The sequence below is a fragment of the Macaca thibetana genome, chromosome 17 (genome assembly GCF_024542745.1).
Source record: "Macaca thibetana thibetana isolate TM-01 chromosome 17, ASM2454274v1, whole genome shotgun sequence".
Lineage (NCBI taxonomy): Eukaryota > Metazoa > Chordata > Mammalia > Primates > Cercopithecidae > Macaca > Macaca thibetana.
Genome location: NC_065594.1, coordinates 20304284 through 20323809, shown reverse-complemented (window position 1 = coordinate 20323809; position 19526 = coordinate 20304284). Strand labels below are relative to the sequence as shown.

Below are 19526 nucleotides of genomic sequence, written 5' to 3'. Positions count from 1 at the left end.
AGCAGGAATTGTAAAAAATGATATATGATATAAAACTATCCAAGATTGACCTTATATCACAGGGAGAATTTCCATTGCAGACTGTGTGTGGCTTACGATAAGCATACTCATTTTGTACAGATGGCCACTTGAAGACAGCTAATCCAGCTGGGTGGTCAAATTATTACAATAACCCTATTTTCTTACCCATTCCTCTCCTTGGACATTGCTTTTTCTTCCTGCTGAGCTGTTTGTCTCTTGGGACAACCCATTGCCTAGCTCTGCAGCTCATACCTGGCCTCAGGGCTGTGATTCCCACTCTGGAATCCTTTCCAAGTCCCCAGAGGCCCACAATGGTTTCATAAAAAGGAACTTTCCTCATTTTACTGTGAACGCCTCAAAGTCAGAGACCACATCTCTTTTGTGTATCCCCACTGCTTCATAGGATGTCTGGCGCAAAATACGCTCAAACACATTTGTTAAATAAGTAAGAGATATGTCGAGTTTTTCAGCTGGCCTATTTAAAAGCCTTCAACTGCATGCATGAAATAAAAATGTCAAGTTCCTTGTTTTTTGCAAACTACATTTGATAAATTTGAATTTGAATTTATCCAGGACATCCTGGATACTTCATTCCAACCAGAAATTGTAATAAAAGATGGATGGATGGATGGATGGATGGATGGATGGATGGATGGATGGATGGATGGATGAATGGATGGATGGATAGATAAATATATCATTCTAATCAGAAATTGTTGTCCAAGATCAGATAGATAGAGAAACAGATAGACAAAAATCTTAAAAAGCATGGGTTTTGTGTAGGGGAGGTTTTTTAAGAGAACTTGGTGGCCAAGGTTTTATAAAATGGAATATTTTACAAATAGCTATTTCCCTAGGGCCAACTCATATAGAAGTTGTGTGGAGTGGTGGCCAGAGCATAGATTTTAGTACTAAAAAGGCCTGGGTTTGAAAGCCATTGCCATCACTCGTGTGCAGTGGTGGCCAGAGCATAGATTTTAGTGCTAAAAAGGCCTGGGTTTGAAAACCGTCCCCATCACTCTCCAGCTATATCACCCCCAAATAAATCATATTATTACATTACCTCTATAAGCCTCAGTTTCCTCATCTCTCAGACAGGAATCTTAGTCTTTGTTGTTGTCAGTATCGAAAGCACTCTCTGTAAAGACTAAGCAGTGTTTCTGACACACCATGGTGGCAGCTAATGATTTTGAGGATGACGGTTACTCAGGGTTGTGAAATAGAAATCAATGAAGCCCAGGAGTTTGCTGGAAAACCAGCACTAAGGTATACAAATGACATCACATGAGTATAACAATTATAGAATTAGTTGAGGGCTCTGGACCCCTTATCTCTTTATCTTCCCCCAGTTTTCCATATTCTTTACTGTCCGGAATCGTGACAGCTAATCATAATCCCAAAAGACACGCTCTCCACGCCATAACCCCAAATGTTGAAATTTCCAAAGAAAGATAAATATTCCTAAAGTCTAAAATTCTGACACAATCCCAAAGGATGAAAATCTCAAATATAATTCTGGAAAAAATAATTTTAAAATTACTTAAAAGATATTTATTTACATTTTTAAAAGGAGATTTATTTGAGAAACATGAAAACAGCAGAACAGGCCAGGGGTGGTGGCGCACACCTGTAATTCCTGCACTTTGGGAGGCCAAGGCAGGCAGATCACTTGGGGTCAGGAGTTCGAGACTAGCCTTGCCAACATGGTGAAACCCTGTCTCTACTAAAAATACAAAAATTAGTTGGACTTGGTGGCGGATGCCTGTAATCCCAGCTACCTGGGAGGCTGAGGCAGGAGAATCACTTGAACCTGGGAAGAGGAGGTTGCAGTGAGCCGAGATCACACCACTGCACTCCAGCCTGGGCAACAAGAGCAAGACTCTGTCTCCAAAAAACAAACAGACAAACAAAAACAGCAGAACACTTCACAAACCACTTTGCACGATAAACTAGGCAATAATAACATATACTTTTTGCAAGCGTAAACACTCAGGCATACTAATGACATCACATGAGTATAACAGTTATGAGCATATGAACCATATTCATAAAGCAATTGGGCAAAAGGGAAATGTCATACATGCATATCAGTATGTTTGGCAGTTGAAGAAAAGACTGTCCCAGTTCTCAGAGAGAGACCAGTTCACCTTCTGTATTTGTCCCCTCTAGGCTCTTGGCTGATGGGTTGATGTCCACCAATATTGAGGGCAGATCTTCACCACCTGGTTCCCTCAGACTCACATACTAATCTCTTTTCCAGATTACAGATATAACCAAAATAATGCTTTACCACGTGTCTAGGTATTCCATAATCAGTCCAACTGACACCTAAAATTAAGTCCACAAATACACCCTTTGTCAACTTGGCACTTACAGGCGTCTCCATAAACCATACTTAATTTCCAAACAAGGACAGTAACAAAGTAATAGCTCTGTCTAACATGATGCAATTATACTGTGATTGTGATTTTCAGAATTTTAGACTTTAGGGACTTTTATCTATCTTTTGGGATTCCAACAATCAGAATAATGGCATTTAGGATTGTGTCTTTTGAGGATTATGATCCAAATCCCAGAGTCCTCACCCCACTGCCCCATCCTCACCTCACCTTCCCCTGTCTTGCAGGGCCCTAATAATGACAGATGCTGTGTGATGGGCAACCCCGTCGGTGCTTTGCATTTACTAATTTCATCTAAGATAATGCTTATGATGCTCAGATGCTGTGGTCCTCTGAGGTTGTTACCCCCATTTCACAGTGGGGTTGTTATCCCCATTTTATAAATGAAGAAAGCAGGCCTCAGAGAGGTCAGTAACTTGACCAGCATAACACAGCTCGGACAGGAGCAGAACTTCCTACCAGGTCAGTCTAATTAGAGAGTGTGCGGATTCCACCACATTTTACTGCATGGTTGTTGCTTCCTAAGAAGGAAAAACAGTTCAGATGATGAAATATTTTCAAAAAAACTGTAAGTGCGAAAACATTGACTCATCTTGGGAAGCTATCAAAGACAATGAAAATAACTTAGGTTATTTTCTGACAGTAAAGAATCACAGCCCAATGTGCTTTCCTGGGGGAAGCATATTTCTCAGAGTCTAGCCATGAGAGTTGACCCAGTACCTTGTCAAGTAGATCCCAGAGTTCTACCCTTGGCTACGGATAACTTGATTCCACTTTTAGCAGCATTTTGGTATCGTGCAGTAATTTAATCCTTGGCTCATGTCATGACTTGTTTGTAGATGTTACTCCTCCACAAACATCTGGTTATATAGAAGTCACTGATCTTCAATCAAAGAAACTCCGATATATCCCTATTCCCAGGTAATCCAATTCACCTTTGTTCTTAGCTTAGTATGTCACTAAAAAATGAGTAATTTCTTGCTAAGTACTATGAATAAATGTGTACTTTTTGCTTCTTTAAATAGCAAGCTCTTTTTTTTTTCCAGTTACAGTTGGTTTCTGTCTTGCTGTTCTTCTGCATGTTTTCCTGGCATTTTTATTTTCATTTTGTAAAAATATTCCAGTGTTACATAGGTATAAGTCAAACAGCCTGCAAGTCTTTGTTCTCTTTTGTTTGATCTGTTCTAGTAAGTTTTTCTGTATCTGAAATAGCATTTTTAGTATTACAAAAATTATACTTACTAACTTTATATATTTGTTTTCTGAAGTAAATGTGTTCAAAATATCAAAAGAATTTAAATAGATTTCTTTAATATTGTTTTGATATATGTTATTATGCATCTGCAGTCAGGAAGGTTATACAATAGCCAAAGGATCCAAAGCTTTATAATAGGACTCATTACTGTTCTCCTCCTTCATTATTGTCCCACAATGGAAGCAAAGCATTTAAACTAGGTAAACTGAGGATATAAAAACAGAAACAATAAAGCTTGATCTCTCCCTTGAAGAACACAGGTGTCGTCACCTGGAGCCCGTCCCTTTCTGGGTGCATCCATGCCTTATTTCCCTTTTCCAACCTAAGCTTGCACCTGCTTTGGTCTACTTAGCCTAGGTTCCTCTTTTTTCCTTTCTTTGCCCTCCACACCAAAGCCTTCTTCCTCTAATCTTTCTACTCTATTTTGACCTAGATTGCAATCACATCCCACTGTATGATGTACTCCCTCACGCTGCCACCAAGCCCTCACAACACAGTGGTTGAAGCCTTGGCTAGAAGCTCTAGCAGAGTAGCCTGGAGGGCCTGCAGAGGAAGACCAGGGACCCAGAATCTGTCAGTTACCCAAAATGTCCCCAGGCTTCCTTTCTTCCCCCTTCTCCAACCCTTGAAAGAAAATAGCTCGGCATTATAGCACAAATAACTCGGGAACACAGCTTCATTTCTTAGGACTCTTTAATCAGATTCAAAAAATATGAAAACAAAATCATTATTCAAAGAAATAGATTTACTTCTTCCAACATATATGACTTCTTGGAACATCCTAATGTGTTGGTTTAATGGAAAATGACTTTTAATCATTTGAGGAAATCGCATATTCCATCTTAATTATATGCTCATTAAAAATACTACTAATTCAAGTAACAAAAGCAAATAACATATTTTTAACATATCCAAAGCATTGATAATTTTTTCCAGTATCTATAGTCATTTTTCTCTCACTAGTTTTTTATTTCAGTGTTTTTCTCTTTTAACTTTCTGTGTGAATCACATGTTATACCTGCCATGGAAAGAACATCTGGAAGAGCAGCTGTGTGCACAGCCCAGAGCCAGCTGCCCACAGTAATTCATTCAGTTAGAGCTGCACTGTCCAATGGAAATATAATGAAAGCCATACATGTAATTGTTTCTTTCTTAGTAGACACATTAAAATATTGTTTTAAGGTGAAATTAATTTCAATAATATCTTTTATTTAACCCAGTATGTCCAAAATATTATTTTGATATGTAGTCAATAAAAATTTTTAATGAAATAGTTTACATTCCTTTTTTCTCCCTAAGTCTCTGAAATTCAGTATGTATTTTACACTTAAAGCACATCTCCATTTGGACTTGCCACATTTCAAGTGTCATATGATTTAGAGTCTGTTTCATTGTCAGTATGTCCTGAGTTTCTCTTGAGATTAACTACTGCTTTCTTTGGCATATGTACAAAATCCAAAGGAACAACCCATCTGGACTTCAGGTTTTTTGCTAGTTGCTTAGAGTTAGCATTCTGCTAGATATCAGGAATTTTTCATTTGATAGCTAATTTCAAATAATAGAAAATACAATAAAGCTGTATGTAACTTCGGGGCCAAAATGAATACATCACTTTTGCTCTCACATATTTTTCTTCAAAGTTTTATATTATTTGCATTTGTAAAACAGTACTGCCAAGCTTTCATATGTGGCTGTTACACATTTAGGCTGCACTCTACTGTAATTCTATGTGTTCATTTAAAACTTTGTTATTATTTATAAGGAAAACATTCTTTAAGTGAAGAAAAGAGTTTAGACCTAGTGTGCAAATTGTAGTAAATGTGTGGTTTCTTCAGTAATTCTTTTTTTTAATACATTAAAGAAATTGCCTGTAAATGTAAAGTTTTGCCGTGAAGAGTTAAATAGTGACAACTAGTAGGTACAGTGCTCAATAGAATCCTACAGCTTGGGTGTTCTTGGCAGAATTTCAAACATCATAGTTACAAATGGATAAATTTCATTATTCTTGAATTGCTCCCTACTCCATCATCTGTAACTACTAAGTTTTTTCCTGCAGCAAGTATTTATTGATAAGAGTATCATGTATTATATCAAATGTTACCTTCTTTGAGCCCTTCTGGGAGTCCTGTAAAGTAGCTCGGAAACATATGGTCCCATCCCACTGTTGTTCTCCTCATATAAACATTTTCTGAGTCTTCTGTGTCCAAGAGTGGCCGCCCTTGTCACTCTGTGTTTAGTATCAACTAAGGCAGATTGAAAAAAGGTCAAATTAGTCTTGATTTATCTTTCAGAATATTATAAGAATTTACCTAATATATAATGGTTTTGTGTTTTTCCAAAATCTGCAATGATAGCTTATTATGTTTTTCTTATCAGGCCATCTCTTTAGACTATTTATTTCATATAGAAAATATCAGATGCATTTTGCGAGCCAACACTAATAATTGGAATTTATAATCTGTTATCACTTTTGTATGATAAGAGCTATACTCATATAAAGGAGATATGCAGTTGACTCTTATAGACAAATTTGCATTCCTAGAAATTACTGTACATACATATATATACACACACATATACAAATGTCAGAAATATATACTAAAGGAAATATGTGTGAAATATATAATAAACCTATACATTCCTTGTTATAGATTCATGTAACTTTCTAAGTCAGAAAAGGCAAAATATCACATACAAATGCAGTCGAAATGCATAAACAAAACATTGGTTTCAGCTCTGACATTAGGCCTCTAAGGAGTGAGTCCAGTACTGCGGGCATGTGAGGTGTGAACTGGTGAACTAGTTCCTTTCTTCCTGACACTGGAAGTTAGTATCGTCCACAAATACAGGAAAATGCAAAGAACTAGTAAATTACTGTGTATGTTTGCTCCTTACAGATGGTTCCGTTGATATCTTGTCTTTTCATATGCTCATTATTAGAGTTCTTAGATCAGGCTGTTACAGCAGAATACTGTAGAGTGGGTAGCTGAAGTGACAAATACTTGTTTTCAGTCTGGAGGCTGGGAAAGCCAAAATAAAGGGGCCAGCCAATTCAGTTCCTAGTGAAGGCTATATTACAGAGGGCTAACTTCTTGCTGTATCCTAACATGAGGGGGGGAAAGGAAACAGAGAGAGACCACACGCAAGTGCGAGCTGTCTGGTCTCTTCTCGTAAGGGCCCTAATCCCATTCTATAATAGGGCTTCTACTCTCACGACTTCATCTAAGCCTAATTACCTCCCAAAGTACCCACCTCCTAATACTATCATATTGGGGGTTAGGGCTTCAACATACGAATTTGGGGGATACAAGCATTTAGTCCATAGCAAATTCTTTATAGCAAGTTTAGAGAACCTAATCAGTTTAAACCGGCTTTGTTTCCTGGTCTACCAATTGGTTATATACCGTGATCACTTATAAAAAATCTTTCTTAAAATAGTCTTTCTGGTTTTTTTTTATATTCATGATTGTCCTGCCTCATGTTTGCTTACAAACCCTGGGCATGTTTGTTTAAGAACTTTTGCTCATAGCATATTCTCATAACCTTCCTATGCAGTGACATAGGTAAGAGCAGGTATAAAAGAATGAGTAGTGTGAGCATACTTTTTCAACAGTAAAGACCATTACAATGTGCAGTGTTATCCCTCCTGCTTTATTTTTATGGTCTCTTAGCTTCACTTGGATTCCTTTTTCCAGATCAGAATCTCTCTCGCCGTATACCACATGGCTGTCTACCATTTCCGACACAGATGCACTGCTAGCGGAGTGGGACAAAAGCGGTGTTGTTACTGTTGATATGGGAGGTCACATCAGGCTTTGGGAAACTGGACTTGAACGTCTGCAGCGATCTCTCATGGAATGGAGAAACATGATTGGACAAGATGACAGAAATATGCAGGTACCATTTGAATTCATCTTATCTCTTAGAGGTGCACATTCAAGTATAAATTTAGTTCCAGATGCCACAGTCATGAAAATTTCTGGGCCAGTGACTCAAAAATAGTTGCTTAAAGACTGAAAGAATTTTTAGATTCAAAATAAAAAGACAAAGAACTTTATCCATCTAAATGATGAAAAAGTAAAAATGTGCCTTTTTTTCTGTCAGTGCTTAAACATGCAGGTTACTGACATCACAACATATGAATAAAATCAGCAGCTTTTATTTTTTTAACCTTAAGCAGTAACCAGTTTCCAGCAGCACCTTTGCATCTGGTCTCACTTTTACCATCTTCAGTGTCAGCATCTCTACATGCTACCTAGGAAACAGAAACATTTAGGAACTAGAATACAGCAGGTTATTACAAGACCAGAACCTCTAAACTGGAGAAGGTGAGCAAAAATATGCATCCAATAGAACGTTTTTTACCAACTTCCTTATTTCCAGGTAATGCAAATTTACTAGTCAACAATAAGTAGACCCAACCCTGCACTAGAGAAAAACATGGGAACAGGCCACCAAAGTGAAAGGAAACCTGACAACTCCAGAAATGACTCAGTCATCATCTAATCAATCTAGTTCCTATCTGGAACTAATTTGAAGAATGAGGAAGGCTATAGACCCATATGTACTAAAGCATATAATAAAAGGATTTATTTACTATTCATTTATTTTAATCTTCAGAACAAAACCTCTCCTGTTTACATTACTTGCTTATCCAACAAAAGGAAAAATAGGTTCCTGCCAGTCAGGTTGCTCCGCAAAGAGCTGATTAGCAAAATAAGAAAATTTCTACAGACTATTTCATTAATACCTGATTAACAATTCCTATTTTATGTGATTATTTTTGTGATTTTATTTAAATAGAAATAGATATATAATAATAATTCTCTTAGATTCTTAAAAGCTTGTAGGAACATTTTGAAAGCCTCAAACCAAAGTAGAACTCAAATCTTTTTGAAGGAGTATAAATGTATTAATTTAATTAAGCTAAAACAAATGTATGACTCTAAAATAAACATGTGATTAAGTAAGTGCCATGGACCGATTACAGCAATAGACTGAATGTTGGTTACTACTCATAACAATATTTAGAAAACCAATTAATTATGGCCTGTTTCATTTATTATTCTAAACATTAGTTTCTTCTCTTTTCGAATTAAGCTCCTGTTCTCATTACAGTCATTGGTGTCTAATAGTAAATACTATTGTGTTTGAATTTCTATATTTTATACATGGTAGAGCTCAAAGGTCATGTTTTCCATCTGGTCAAGGTTAAGTTTATTTTTCACAAGGGGCTTTACAAAGGACTTTTACGGATCATTTAATAATTGTTCTTGACTACTGCAAAAATGAATTTGTATTTGTTTTTTAATCATGTAGGCCTTCTCTTCCAGTTAGTTCTCTGGCTATATATACATCTTTGTACTCCTAGCTTGTAGCACAATGATTGGTGCAATAAGCAATTAATATGTTTGTTTATGCTCACACTCCTGTATACTAAAACGTGCTGGTAATTGAAACTGTTTGATAACAAATGGATTTTTTCTTTTAAACTGTCACAAATTGTTTTTATGTAACTGAATAAATATTTATTGAATGAGTATATATTGTTATTAAGTTAGAAATGAACAGAATTGGGCCAGGCGCGGTGGCTCAAGCCTGTAATCCCAGCACTTTGGGAGGCCGAGATGGGCGGATCACGAGGTCAGGAGATCGAGACCATGCTGGCTAACACGGTGAAACCCCATCTCTACTAAAAAATATAAAAAATTAGCCCGGCGAGGTGGCGGGCGCCTGTAGTCCCAGCTACTCGGGAGGCTGAGGCAGGAGAATGGCGTGAACCCAGGAGGCGGAGCTTGCAGTGAGCTGAGATCCGGCCACTGCACTCCAGCCTGGGTGACAGAGCGAAACTCCGTCTCAAAAAAAAAAAAAAAAAAAAAAAGAAATGAACAGAATTATAGTATCTAACATCTCAAGAATAATCAAAATATTCAGCTACATCACACAGTGCAATATCTGAACTTTCCCTAAACTAAACATTTTCCAGGACATGTGTAACTTTATGTCTCCAGTTTAAAGTTCAGCTATAAGCCGGGCATGGTGGCACATGCCTGTAATCCCAGCTACTTGGGAGGCTGACGCACAAGAATTGCTTGAATCCAGGAGGCGGAGGTTGCAGGAGCTGAGATCGAGCCACTGCACCCCAACCTGGGCAACAAAACAAGACCCTGTCTCTAAAAAAAATAAAATAAAGCTCAGCTATTACAGAAATAAGACATATTTAGTAATAAAGTTATATAATTCAGAGTTGAATGATAGTTTCATTTGGAAAATTTGAATAGATGTTATCTAACATTCTCCTTTGATCCCTAAGTTCCGTTGATCCATTCTGGTTGATATTAAAAATGCATACTTATATACATACTCAAACATGAGTCTGTATTCTTATGTTTAAACAGACAAGACTAATTGTCTTAATAATCTGTCATTGTTTTAATTTTTTGTCATATCTCTCCTCTTCCCTGCTTGGTAAATAATGAGACAGCTTATTTAATTGCTCTTATTTGGACCAGCTCATCTCATTACTTACAAGTAGTTTACACAACCAAACCTAAATGGAAGTCATTCCAGGGCCAACAGTAATAACAAGCAAATATTTGTCTTTTACAGTTCCCTTTCTGTTTGATCTTTCGAACTATTCTTCATTTATATACTCTTTATTCAGCACAGATCTGCTCCTAACTTCAGAGCTTGGAAAATGCCTGTCATAGAAGTATTGAAAAAAGAGAATAGGTTCTCCATACCCTGCTTACTTATGACTTGCTGGCTGCAAGCAGCTTCCCCATCACTGACAGAGTAACCTGATCTCCATCTAGTGGCCAAATGGGCTTACTTTTTACATCATGGAAGTTAACAGGCCTGCTGGCATGAAAGGTTTATACACTCTTGTCTCGTATGGTTCCTGTTGAGCAAGATAGGCGCCTTTAGGTCAGCAGTGAGGACAGGGCAAATAACCTGCCATGCCATCCACCACGTAAGATCCCCATGCCTCCTGATTCCTCTGCATTGTAGCAAAGGAACTGTCCATATTGAGATAAACAGTATATTAATAGTTACATGGTTTATCACTACTCTGTCTTTGCTACATTTCAGCCTTCTGGAGTTATTAGCTTTGCCGTTGTTGATTTGAGTTTTTGTTTTTGTTTAATGAATTCATTGGTGTTTTTATTTGAGTACAGCTTACAAAAGAGTATTTTTTGAGCTCTGCGTATAAAAAATGTGTTCATTAATTTTACATGCTTTGATAGGAACATGTGTTTTTCCTATAATAAATAACCATAACAACAAACCGAAAGGATTATTATAAATGTAGTTTTAAGAGCCCATTATTAAGAATCTATATTTATTACTTTTAGATTTCATATTTTCAGAAACGTGGGTTAATTATAAGTCAAAATTCTTCTGGCTATATTTAAAGTATATTATTCATACTTTTACTTAGTTACATTTGTATTTCTTCCAAGAAGGCTGTTAAAGCTATACCACGGTTTTCCTCAGAAATCAAATCATCTTCTCTTGATGATTATTTCTGTGGGAGCAAAAAGGCTTAACAGGTTATAGCTTTCAAATGTTATTTTCTAATTAGAAGAAATCACAAAGTGAATCTTCTGTATATTGCTGGTAGGATCTCTCTGCCTTTGAATAGTACTTAAGGAAGTACTATTCAAACTATATTCTTTAACAATGGATGCAATCTTCTGAAATACAGTGTGAGACTGGAACTTTTTCATCATTATAGTGGAGACATTGCCTGCTACACAGTAAGCACACACTCAACATTTGAAAATAAAAAGGAGTGAGGCATAGAAAGAAATACATGGAAAAGATAATTAATTTAGTCGATTCCCCCTTTTAGAGAGAATGTTCTAGGACTATGAATAAATGCAGTTTGATATACTTAGGTAACTAAGCTTGGCCTTTTCTGTAATCTCCAGTCCAGCAGTTTTGATTTTTGAAGATCTCAGTAGAATATTAAGTTCTACTTTCAGTTTTAGAAACCACGGGATTATTTAACTGGCTGTCTGTTAGTAAATTTACAGGGTAGGTTATCTTCAGATCCTCTATGGGATTATGAAATCCTTTGTTCCTTTTAAGGAGCCTAGTTTACTCTTAAACATCATTCTTTACTTTGATCAATAACTCTGAAAAAATAGTCTGATTCAGTGGATCATTGTTACAGAACAATCCGTATTTTGTAGGATTGTTATATGTACATATGTCTTTGGGAATCTTTCATGGCCCAGAAAGGCAATGCTTTTCTGAACTTTTATAATTTCCCACCATCCATGTCTCCTCGCCATGTGTCAGTGGAGCTGGCTTTCAGCAAGATGATCCAGCTGTTTCCCTATGTGGTAACACTTGGGCATTGCCTGTAATGATTTTTTTTATTGTTTATGCCTATTAGAGAAGAACCAGCCATGGAAATTCATTTTGAATCTTTAAGATTTTCAGGAGTACCTAGTGAAAATGCCAGATCCCCCTGAGAAGTGCAATACCCGGTGGTGTGCTAGTAAACCAGTTCTCATGGAGACTTGGGGGTTGTTAAGTTTGCCAATTTCCATGGTGCAAACACCCCCACCATGATTTCAAGCTATCAAGGGTTAACAGTCAGCTTGAAAAAATTCCTAAATACTTAGCAATTATCTCTCATAGGCTGGTATAGGTTAGCTCTATCATGCCACTTGCTTATTTAGGGCTTTATCATCTAACTCCCCAAGGAGAATTATAGCAGTCACCTAACAGCAAGGCTTTCAGAAATGAGGCAATGAGATGGTGATAGGGACAGAGAGCAATGAGAAAGAAGGGAGAAAGGTACAGAGAACACAGATAAGATAGTATCATGTTAGCCAGGAAATGTGGAAGCCTGCAGTTACCCCAGTCACAAATTGGCCATACTCTTCTTGAACCAGAAATTTGGTTTGAGTAAAGAATTGAAGAAAAATCTGCCCTGAAGTAGGATAACACTGCTGGGTTCAAGCATATGGGCCTCCTTTCTTATACAGATGGTATTTCAGAGAGAAATTACAAGTTGATTTTTACATTCCTCTAAAAGAAAAGCTTCCATTGGATCACAACATTATCAGTAATTGCTAAATACAATTAAAATTAAATCAGCAGTTACCTCCCTAAGGCAAGCAAATCAACAAGTTCATGATTCTAGGGAGGCCGTGAGGTTTCATTAACTTTTTATGCATCTCCAATAAGAATGATACTCCTATAAATTATGAAAATTACATTATAGAATGTTAAACTAATATTTAAAATAGAAATATTATCCTACTTTCCCTCTTTAGAAAAGGTCTAACCTTAAAAAATTCCTTTTCAAATCATCAGCAGGACTATTTCAACCTCCTCCTCTCAAGACAGGCCGTAGGATAATTATGTCACCATATCACTAGTGCGTATTGTTCAGCAATATGATCAGCCAGTCAAGAGGTAATTTTAGCAATATTTATTTAAAGTATAAAGAAAAATTAATTCTGCAGTATACTGGCTATAAACTGGAATGTCAAATGCAATTAATAGGTGGACAGTCAATGACTCTGGAACTGTTACAGTTCTGAGCTCATTTAGGTGTACACTTAAATGTAAGTGTATATACAATCACAATGGCTGTAGAAATAAAAGCTTGTTGCTATTATATTTATGATTTTATTCATAAGCAGTATGACTTACCGTTTAAGAGCATGAAATTTGTAGCGTTCAAACCTAGATTAAAATCCTGGTTCAACTTTGTAGGTGATCTCTGGCAAATTACTTATTCTTTCAAAGCCTCACTTTCTAATCATAATATAAAAATAATTGAACCTTAACAAAGTTGTTGTAAGAATGAAATACAGTAATGCCTGGTACAGAGTAAATACTCAGTAAACAATAAAAAATAGAAACTTAGAATTTAAGTTAATATTGGGCTACGGAATTCCTCAATGCTTTATGGAGACAAAGCCAAATTTAAATGAAACAGTATTACTCAAATACCTAATACTAACTTATGATCCAACGAGTTACATAATTCATCATCTATACTCGTGTTAAAATGTAAGCTTTGTTTATAATCCTGTTTGGAAAAAATTTTGTCAGATCCAGAAAAGGAATTGTAAAAATGGTCTTTGCCTAAACCTGTCAGATTGAAGAAAAGCAGGAAATCAATGATAAGACAATTGTCAGCAGAGGATTATGGCGTTTAGCCTTATTTAAAAGACAAATTAGAACAAGACCAAAAAACATGCAGCAAAGTATACATCATTTACCCTGAGTCCTGAGAACAGTAGAAAACAGGAAAAAAAAAAAAAACCAAAACAACAAGAACAACAAACAGGGCAAATTTGAATCCTGTCTTTCTAAGCTTTTCATAGCTTTTTCCTCCTCCTATTTTAAGCTTTTGTTAGCAACAGAACTTGAAGATACTGTGTAGTTCTGAAGGTTGTAGTGTAGGGTGGCACTAAAATTTGGAAAATTAGTTGAAAGTCTGTCTAGGACATTGAGACATCCAGATTTTCTCCTCCATCCTATACTTCTAGGCAGCTGGCTCTCCTCCACCCTTACAAAGGCACCAGTTAGGAGGGGAGGGAAACCGTACAGCTAACGAGAAGATAAAGTGAAAGTCTGCTTTTTTTACTTAGACTCAAGGAAGGTAGTAGCATCTATATTTAAGAATTTCACTGAACTAAAGAACCAGATGTACAGTATAACAAATGGAACACACACACACACCCCAAAGCATGTCCACTTGAAATTGTAGAACCCCGTGGATAAAGAAATAAGGCTGACAACTTCTAATTTTGAAAGAAGTAGGGAACAGGTCATATAAAAGTGGCAGAAATCCTAATGGCACTGGGTTTCTCCAAAGCAGCATTGGAAACTAAAGAGAAAATCAAAGGGGGAAAATTATTTCTAGCTAGAATTTATATCCAGCCAAGCTATTAATCAAGTAGACTAAAAGCATTATTAAATGTGCAAATCTCAAAAACAGTACATTCCTTCTGAAAAAGCTGTTGCATGATGTGCTGTCACTAAAAAAAGGGAGTAAACCAAGAAAGAGGAAGACATGGGTGGAAAGAGTGGCAAAGGTACTTCCCAGTTGGGCAAAATCATCTAACACAAAAGGCTGTTTGGTAATAAAGTGCTGAAGAGCTCATGTAACTTACTGAATACATTATGTCTAGATTCTGACATGATATATTCAGTAAGTTACATGAGCTATTCAGCACTTCGTTGTCATTACTATACAGGCAGTCCCCGATTTAATGATGGTTCAATTTAACAATTTTCCTACATCGTAAAGTAGGAAAATTGTTAAATTGAACCATCGTAAGTCAGGGACTGTATAGTCATGATAAAGTAAACAATATTGATTTGTTTCTGATAGCACTTCATTAGGGGGAATGAGGGGAGAAAAAAATGAGTGATGTGTGTTTGAGGTGGGAGAGGTAAAATCCTTACCTTTCATAATAGGAAGTCAATAGACAATGTCTGAAATTGAAAAATAAAGAGACATAAGAATATTACTTAGAAATATGGAGGTAAATAGTAGAAGATGTAGTAAGCAGAGTTGAAGTAGTTACCTTTAACCTCTTTAATTGCTTGAGGGGGAGACCGTGTCACAAGGGTGCTATTTTTTGTTACACATTTTGTAGTTCTGTTTGACTTATTAAACCATGTATGCTTATTACTTTGATAAGAATTAAAGATTACTTCAAAATAATAACAAGTAGGAATTTACCAGGTGGAAAAGAGGAATGAGGGTGGGCATGAAACAATTCCTCAGAAGCAGAGATTAAATTTAACTCATCTTTGGATCCTTGAAACTTAAAACAGTACTTTTTTTTTAATGGAACTGAATAAGCTGGTTAATTTTCTTTCTTTGACTTTAAAATGACTCAAGGATTCTAGTTCTGAATACAATGGAACAAACACTCACTTTGTCTCTCCCACTGAATGCAGCTATAAAACCTGGACAGAATGCCTGAGCAACTATTCAAAGTCCCTGAAAAATAAATGATAGCATATGAATTGAGGAAGAAGACTAGAATTTGAACTACCTAACTGGTAATTAGCTGTGAGTTTCTCACTTTTCCTCCAGCGTCTTCTGGTTTTGATTCAAGGCCGCTTGGAAATTGAAGTGGTACTCTCAGAAAACTAGGAATAGAAGGAAATTTTCTCAACCCAATAAAGGGCATCTGTAAAATCCCCACAGCTGGCACCATATTTTAATGGTAAGAGACTGAACCCTTTCCCTGTAACACTGGGAAGAAGGCAAAGATGACCATGCTCACCATTCCTATTCAACATCAATAAGAAAAGAAGCAATAAGAAAAGAAAAATAAATAAAAGACATCCAGATTGGGAAGGAAGAAATAAAACTGTCCCTATTTGCAAACAACATAATTGCCTACCTAGAAAATCCCACAGAATCTATTTTTTAAAAAAAGACAAAACAAACAAGCAAAAGAAACTACTCTTAGAACTAATACATAAGTTTATCAAAGCCAAAAATCAATCACATTTCTATATACTGACAGTTGATAACTAAGAACTAAAATTTTAAAATGCATGTACCGTTTACGAACAATTTTCTCTAAAAATGAAATATTTAGGTATAAATCAATAAGACTTGTGCAGGATATGTATACTGAATACTGCAAAACATTAATGAAAGAAATCAAAGACCTAAATAAATGGAGAGATATACAGAGTTCATGGATTAGAAAACTCAACATAATGATGTCAGTTCTCTCCAAATTGGCCTACAGATTTAACACAATTCCAATCCAATCTCTGCAGGATTTTGTTTATAGCTATAAATAAGCCAACTCTAAAATATATATGGGAAAATAAATGAACTAAATGAACCAAAATAATTTTTTAAAAAAAGAATAAATTTGGAGAACTCATACTACCTAATTTTAAGATTTACTCTAAAACTACAATAATCAAGACAGTGCGATGTTTGCAAAAAAATTAAATCAATGAAACAGGATAGACTGTCCAAAATTAGACCCACAGACATATTGCCAATAGTTTTCAACAAAGATGTCAAAACAGTTTAATGGAGAAAGGATAGTCAACAAATGGTGCTTTGAAAATTGGACATCCATATGCAAAACAAGCACATGTTTAAAACCTTGCTGATTTTTCAATATGCAAATAAAATTACACAATAGTTGCAAACCCAGGGATAATAATAGTACACAATAGTAATAATAGTATACAATGCCATGTATACAATAATAATGTATCCAATGCCATGCCATCATTCATTGTTGTAATTACATACATACTGTGAAGCTAATTCTTAAAAATAATTTGAAATGAATACTTTAAAACTTCTAAGGTCAAGAAAGCTAATTTGAGGCCGGGCGGCGGTGGCTCACGCCTGTAATCCCAGCACTTTGGAAGGCCGAGGCGGGCGGATCACAAGGTCAGGAGATCGAGACCATGGTGAAACCCCGTCTCTACTAAAAATAGAAAAAAATTAGCCGGGCGCAGTGGCGGGCGCCTGTAGTCCCAGCTACTCGGGAGGCTGAGGCCGGAGAATGGCGTGAACCCGGGAGGCGGAGCTTGCAGTGAGCCGAGATTGCGCCACTGCACTCCAGCCTGGGTGACAGAGCGAGACTCCGTCTCAAAAAAAAAAAAAAAAAAAAAAAAGAAAGCTAATTTGATCAGAGTGTTAAAAAAAAAAAAGCCTCAATCTATGATATCATTTTTGGAGTAAGAAAATGTTCCAAGTATGTTATTTGCAGATGGAGAAAGTAAGGCCCAGAGAGGTTATATAACTTGCCCAAGATCACACAGCTGGTAAGTGGCAGAGTTAGTAGTTCTACAATTTGTGCTCTTTATCCACCATGCCCTACAGCCCAGGCAGCATTACCAACTTTCACTACCTAGTCACATATCCAGAGTGTCCAGAATATCTCCCCCTGCCAAAATCTGAAAATGCCAGTGGAGTTAAAAACTTGCCATTTGTCTCTGCATAACTCCATCAAATTATGTTGGTTCCCATAGAAGTCAGTGTTTCTGAGCAACCAAATAATTTTCAGCTCTGTGGCAAGCAGTAAGAAGAATCCTTTTAGATGCTCTTTAATTAATAACAGAAAACTGAATTCTCGGCCGGGCACGGTGGCTTATACCTGTAATCCCAGCACTTTGGGAGGCCGAGGCGGGCAGATCACGAGGTCGAGATCGAGACCATCCTGGCCAATATGATAAAATCCCGTCTCTACTAAAAATTCACAAATAAGCTGGACATGGTGGTGTGTGCCTGTAGTCCCAGCTACTTGGGAGGCTGAGGCAGGAGAATCGCTTGAACCCAGGAGGCAGAGGTTGCAGTGAGCCGGGATCGCACCACTGCACTCCAGCCTGGCAATAGAGTGAGACTCCGTCTCAAAAAAAAAAAAATAAAAGAAAAAGAAAAAGAAAACCGAATTCTCAGTGATTCTCATGCCATTTCTTTAATCCCTGACATTCTTTCCTTTGATGAATAAATAAAATAAGTTGAAGTGTTGCAAAATTTCTGTTATTCAAGTGAGCAAGGCAGCAGGATCTGAACTTGCTTTCCAGAGGAGTGAGCCTGCTGTCAAGGGGTAACAACAAGCTCAGTTGCAGCAGGGTGATTCAGCGCGCAGAAGTGAGTTGATTAGGTATCCCATCACCACCCCTAAACAACGTTAAGGCTGTGTGGTGATGAGCTCATCAATCTTTCCTTCCTCAGGACGAATGGGACTCTTGGGAGTCCTCAATCTCTCTTTGAGAAATGAGACATTGAAAGACAGGACCCACATAGGGATACGGCTTCTCCTCGAGAATGTAGTGAAATCACTGTGGAGTGTTTAAAGGAAAGCCGATGCCTCTGGGATTTAAGAAGGGTGATCATCTGGCCGGGCACAGTGTCTCATGCCTGTAATCCCAGCACTTTGGGAGGCTGAGGCAGGTGGATCACTTGAGGTCAACAGTTCAAGACCATCCTGGGCAACATGGAGAAACCCTGTCTCTACTAATACAAAAACTAGCCAGGCATGGTGGCATGCACCTGTAATGCCAGCTACTCAGGAGGCTGAGGCACAAGATTCGCTTGAACCTGGGCAGCAGAGGTTGCAGTGAGCTGAGATCATGCCACTGAACTCCAGCCTGAGTGACAGTGAGACTCTGTCTCAGAAAAAAAAAAAAAGAAAGAAAAAAAAAAGAGTGATCATCAGTTCCATTCACCAGTGAAAATGTAGTAGTGTGATTATGGGAAGGTTAGAGCCCACACTTTTTCCTATATCAGTATCATTTTTTAAAGTATTTATGATAAAGCAAAAGAACATGAAAACAGACATCAAGGTGGCATGGAGAAAAGTAGAGAAACCTCATTGTTCCTTTTTGACAAATAGCATATGTTAAATCTGTGGTCATTTCATATACTTGCTTAACCAAAACTAGTCGTCAGTTTTCTGAACTGCCTTGGTTCAGTAGGTTGTCCCTTATCTCTGTAGGACACTTCACAGTTTCTGATGTATTCTCTTATGAAAGTGTTTCTAGAAGTCACCAAATTGAACATATTTTTGAATTCTGATAAAAAACTTTGTTGTTGTTGTCTACTTAGGTATTTCTATATTGATATTGAGATCAGAATTCTGTAACGGCTGGATAGAGGTATCAGTAAGATACTCTATTTGAATAGACCTAGGAGCACAGGCCCTGGGAGTAGATAAACAAGAAAGACTGACACCCTGGGAGTCACACCAGTTGTGAATACTGTTTTCACTAATACTATTCTAATAGGAATTTTAAAAGAAGGAAGAATAATCCCTAAAATGGTATTAATAGTAATAATAATAGCCAATACTTACATGTGCTGATCATATACCAAT

At 37.0% G+C, this 19526-nt stretch overlaps 1 protein-coding gene across 2 annotated transcripts in view; it reads left to right on the top strand.

The window, feature by feature from the left end:
• VWA8 (von Willebrand factor A domain containing 8) overlaps positions 1 to 19526 on the top strand; it is a 395340-nt gene that overhangs the window by 279492 nt on the left and 96322 nt on the right. For both annotated transcript variants that reach the window (XM_050766153.1, XM_050766152.1), the window contains exons 36-37: positions 3260 to 3341; positions 7371 to 7572. In XM_050766153.1, coding sequence (XP_050622110.1) covers positions 3260 to 3341; positions 7371 to 7572 — 284 coding nt within the window. The remainder of the gene's footprint in view (positions 1 to 3259; positions 3342 to 7370; positions 7573 to 19526) is intronic.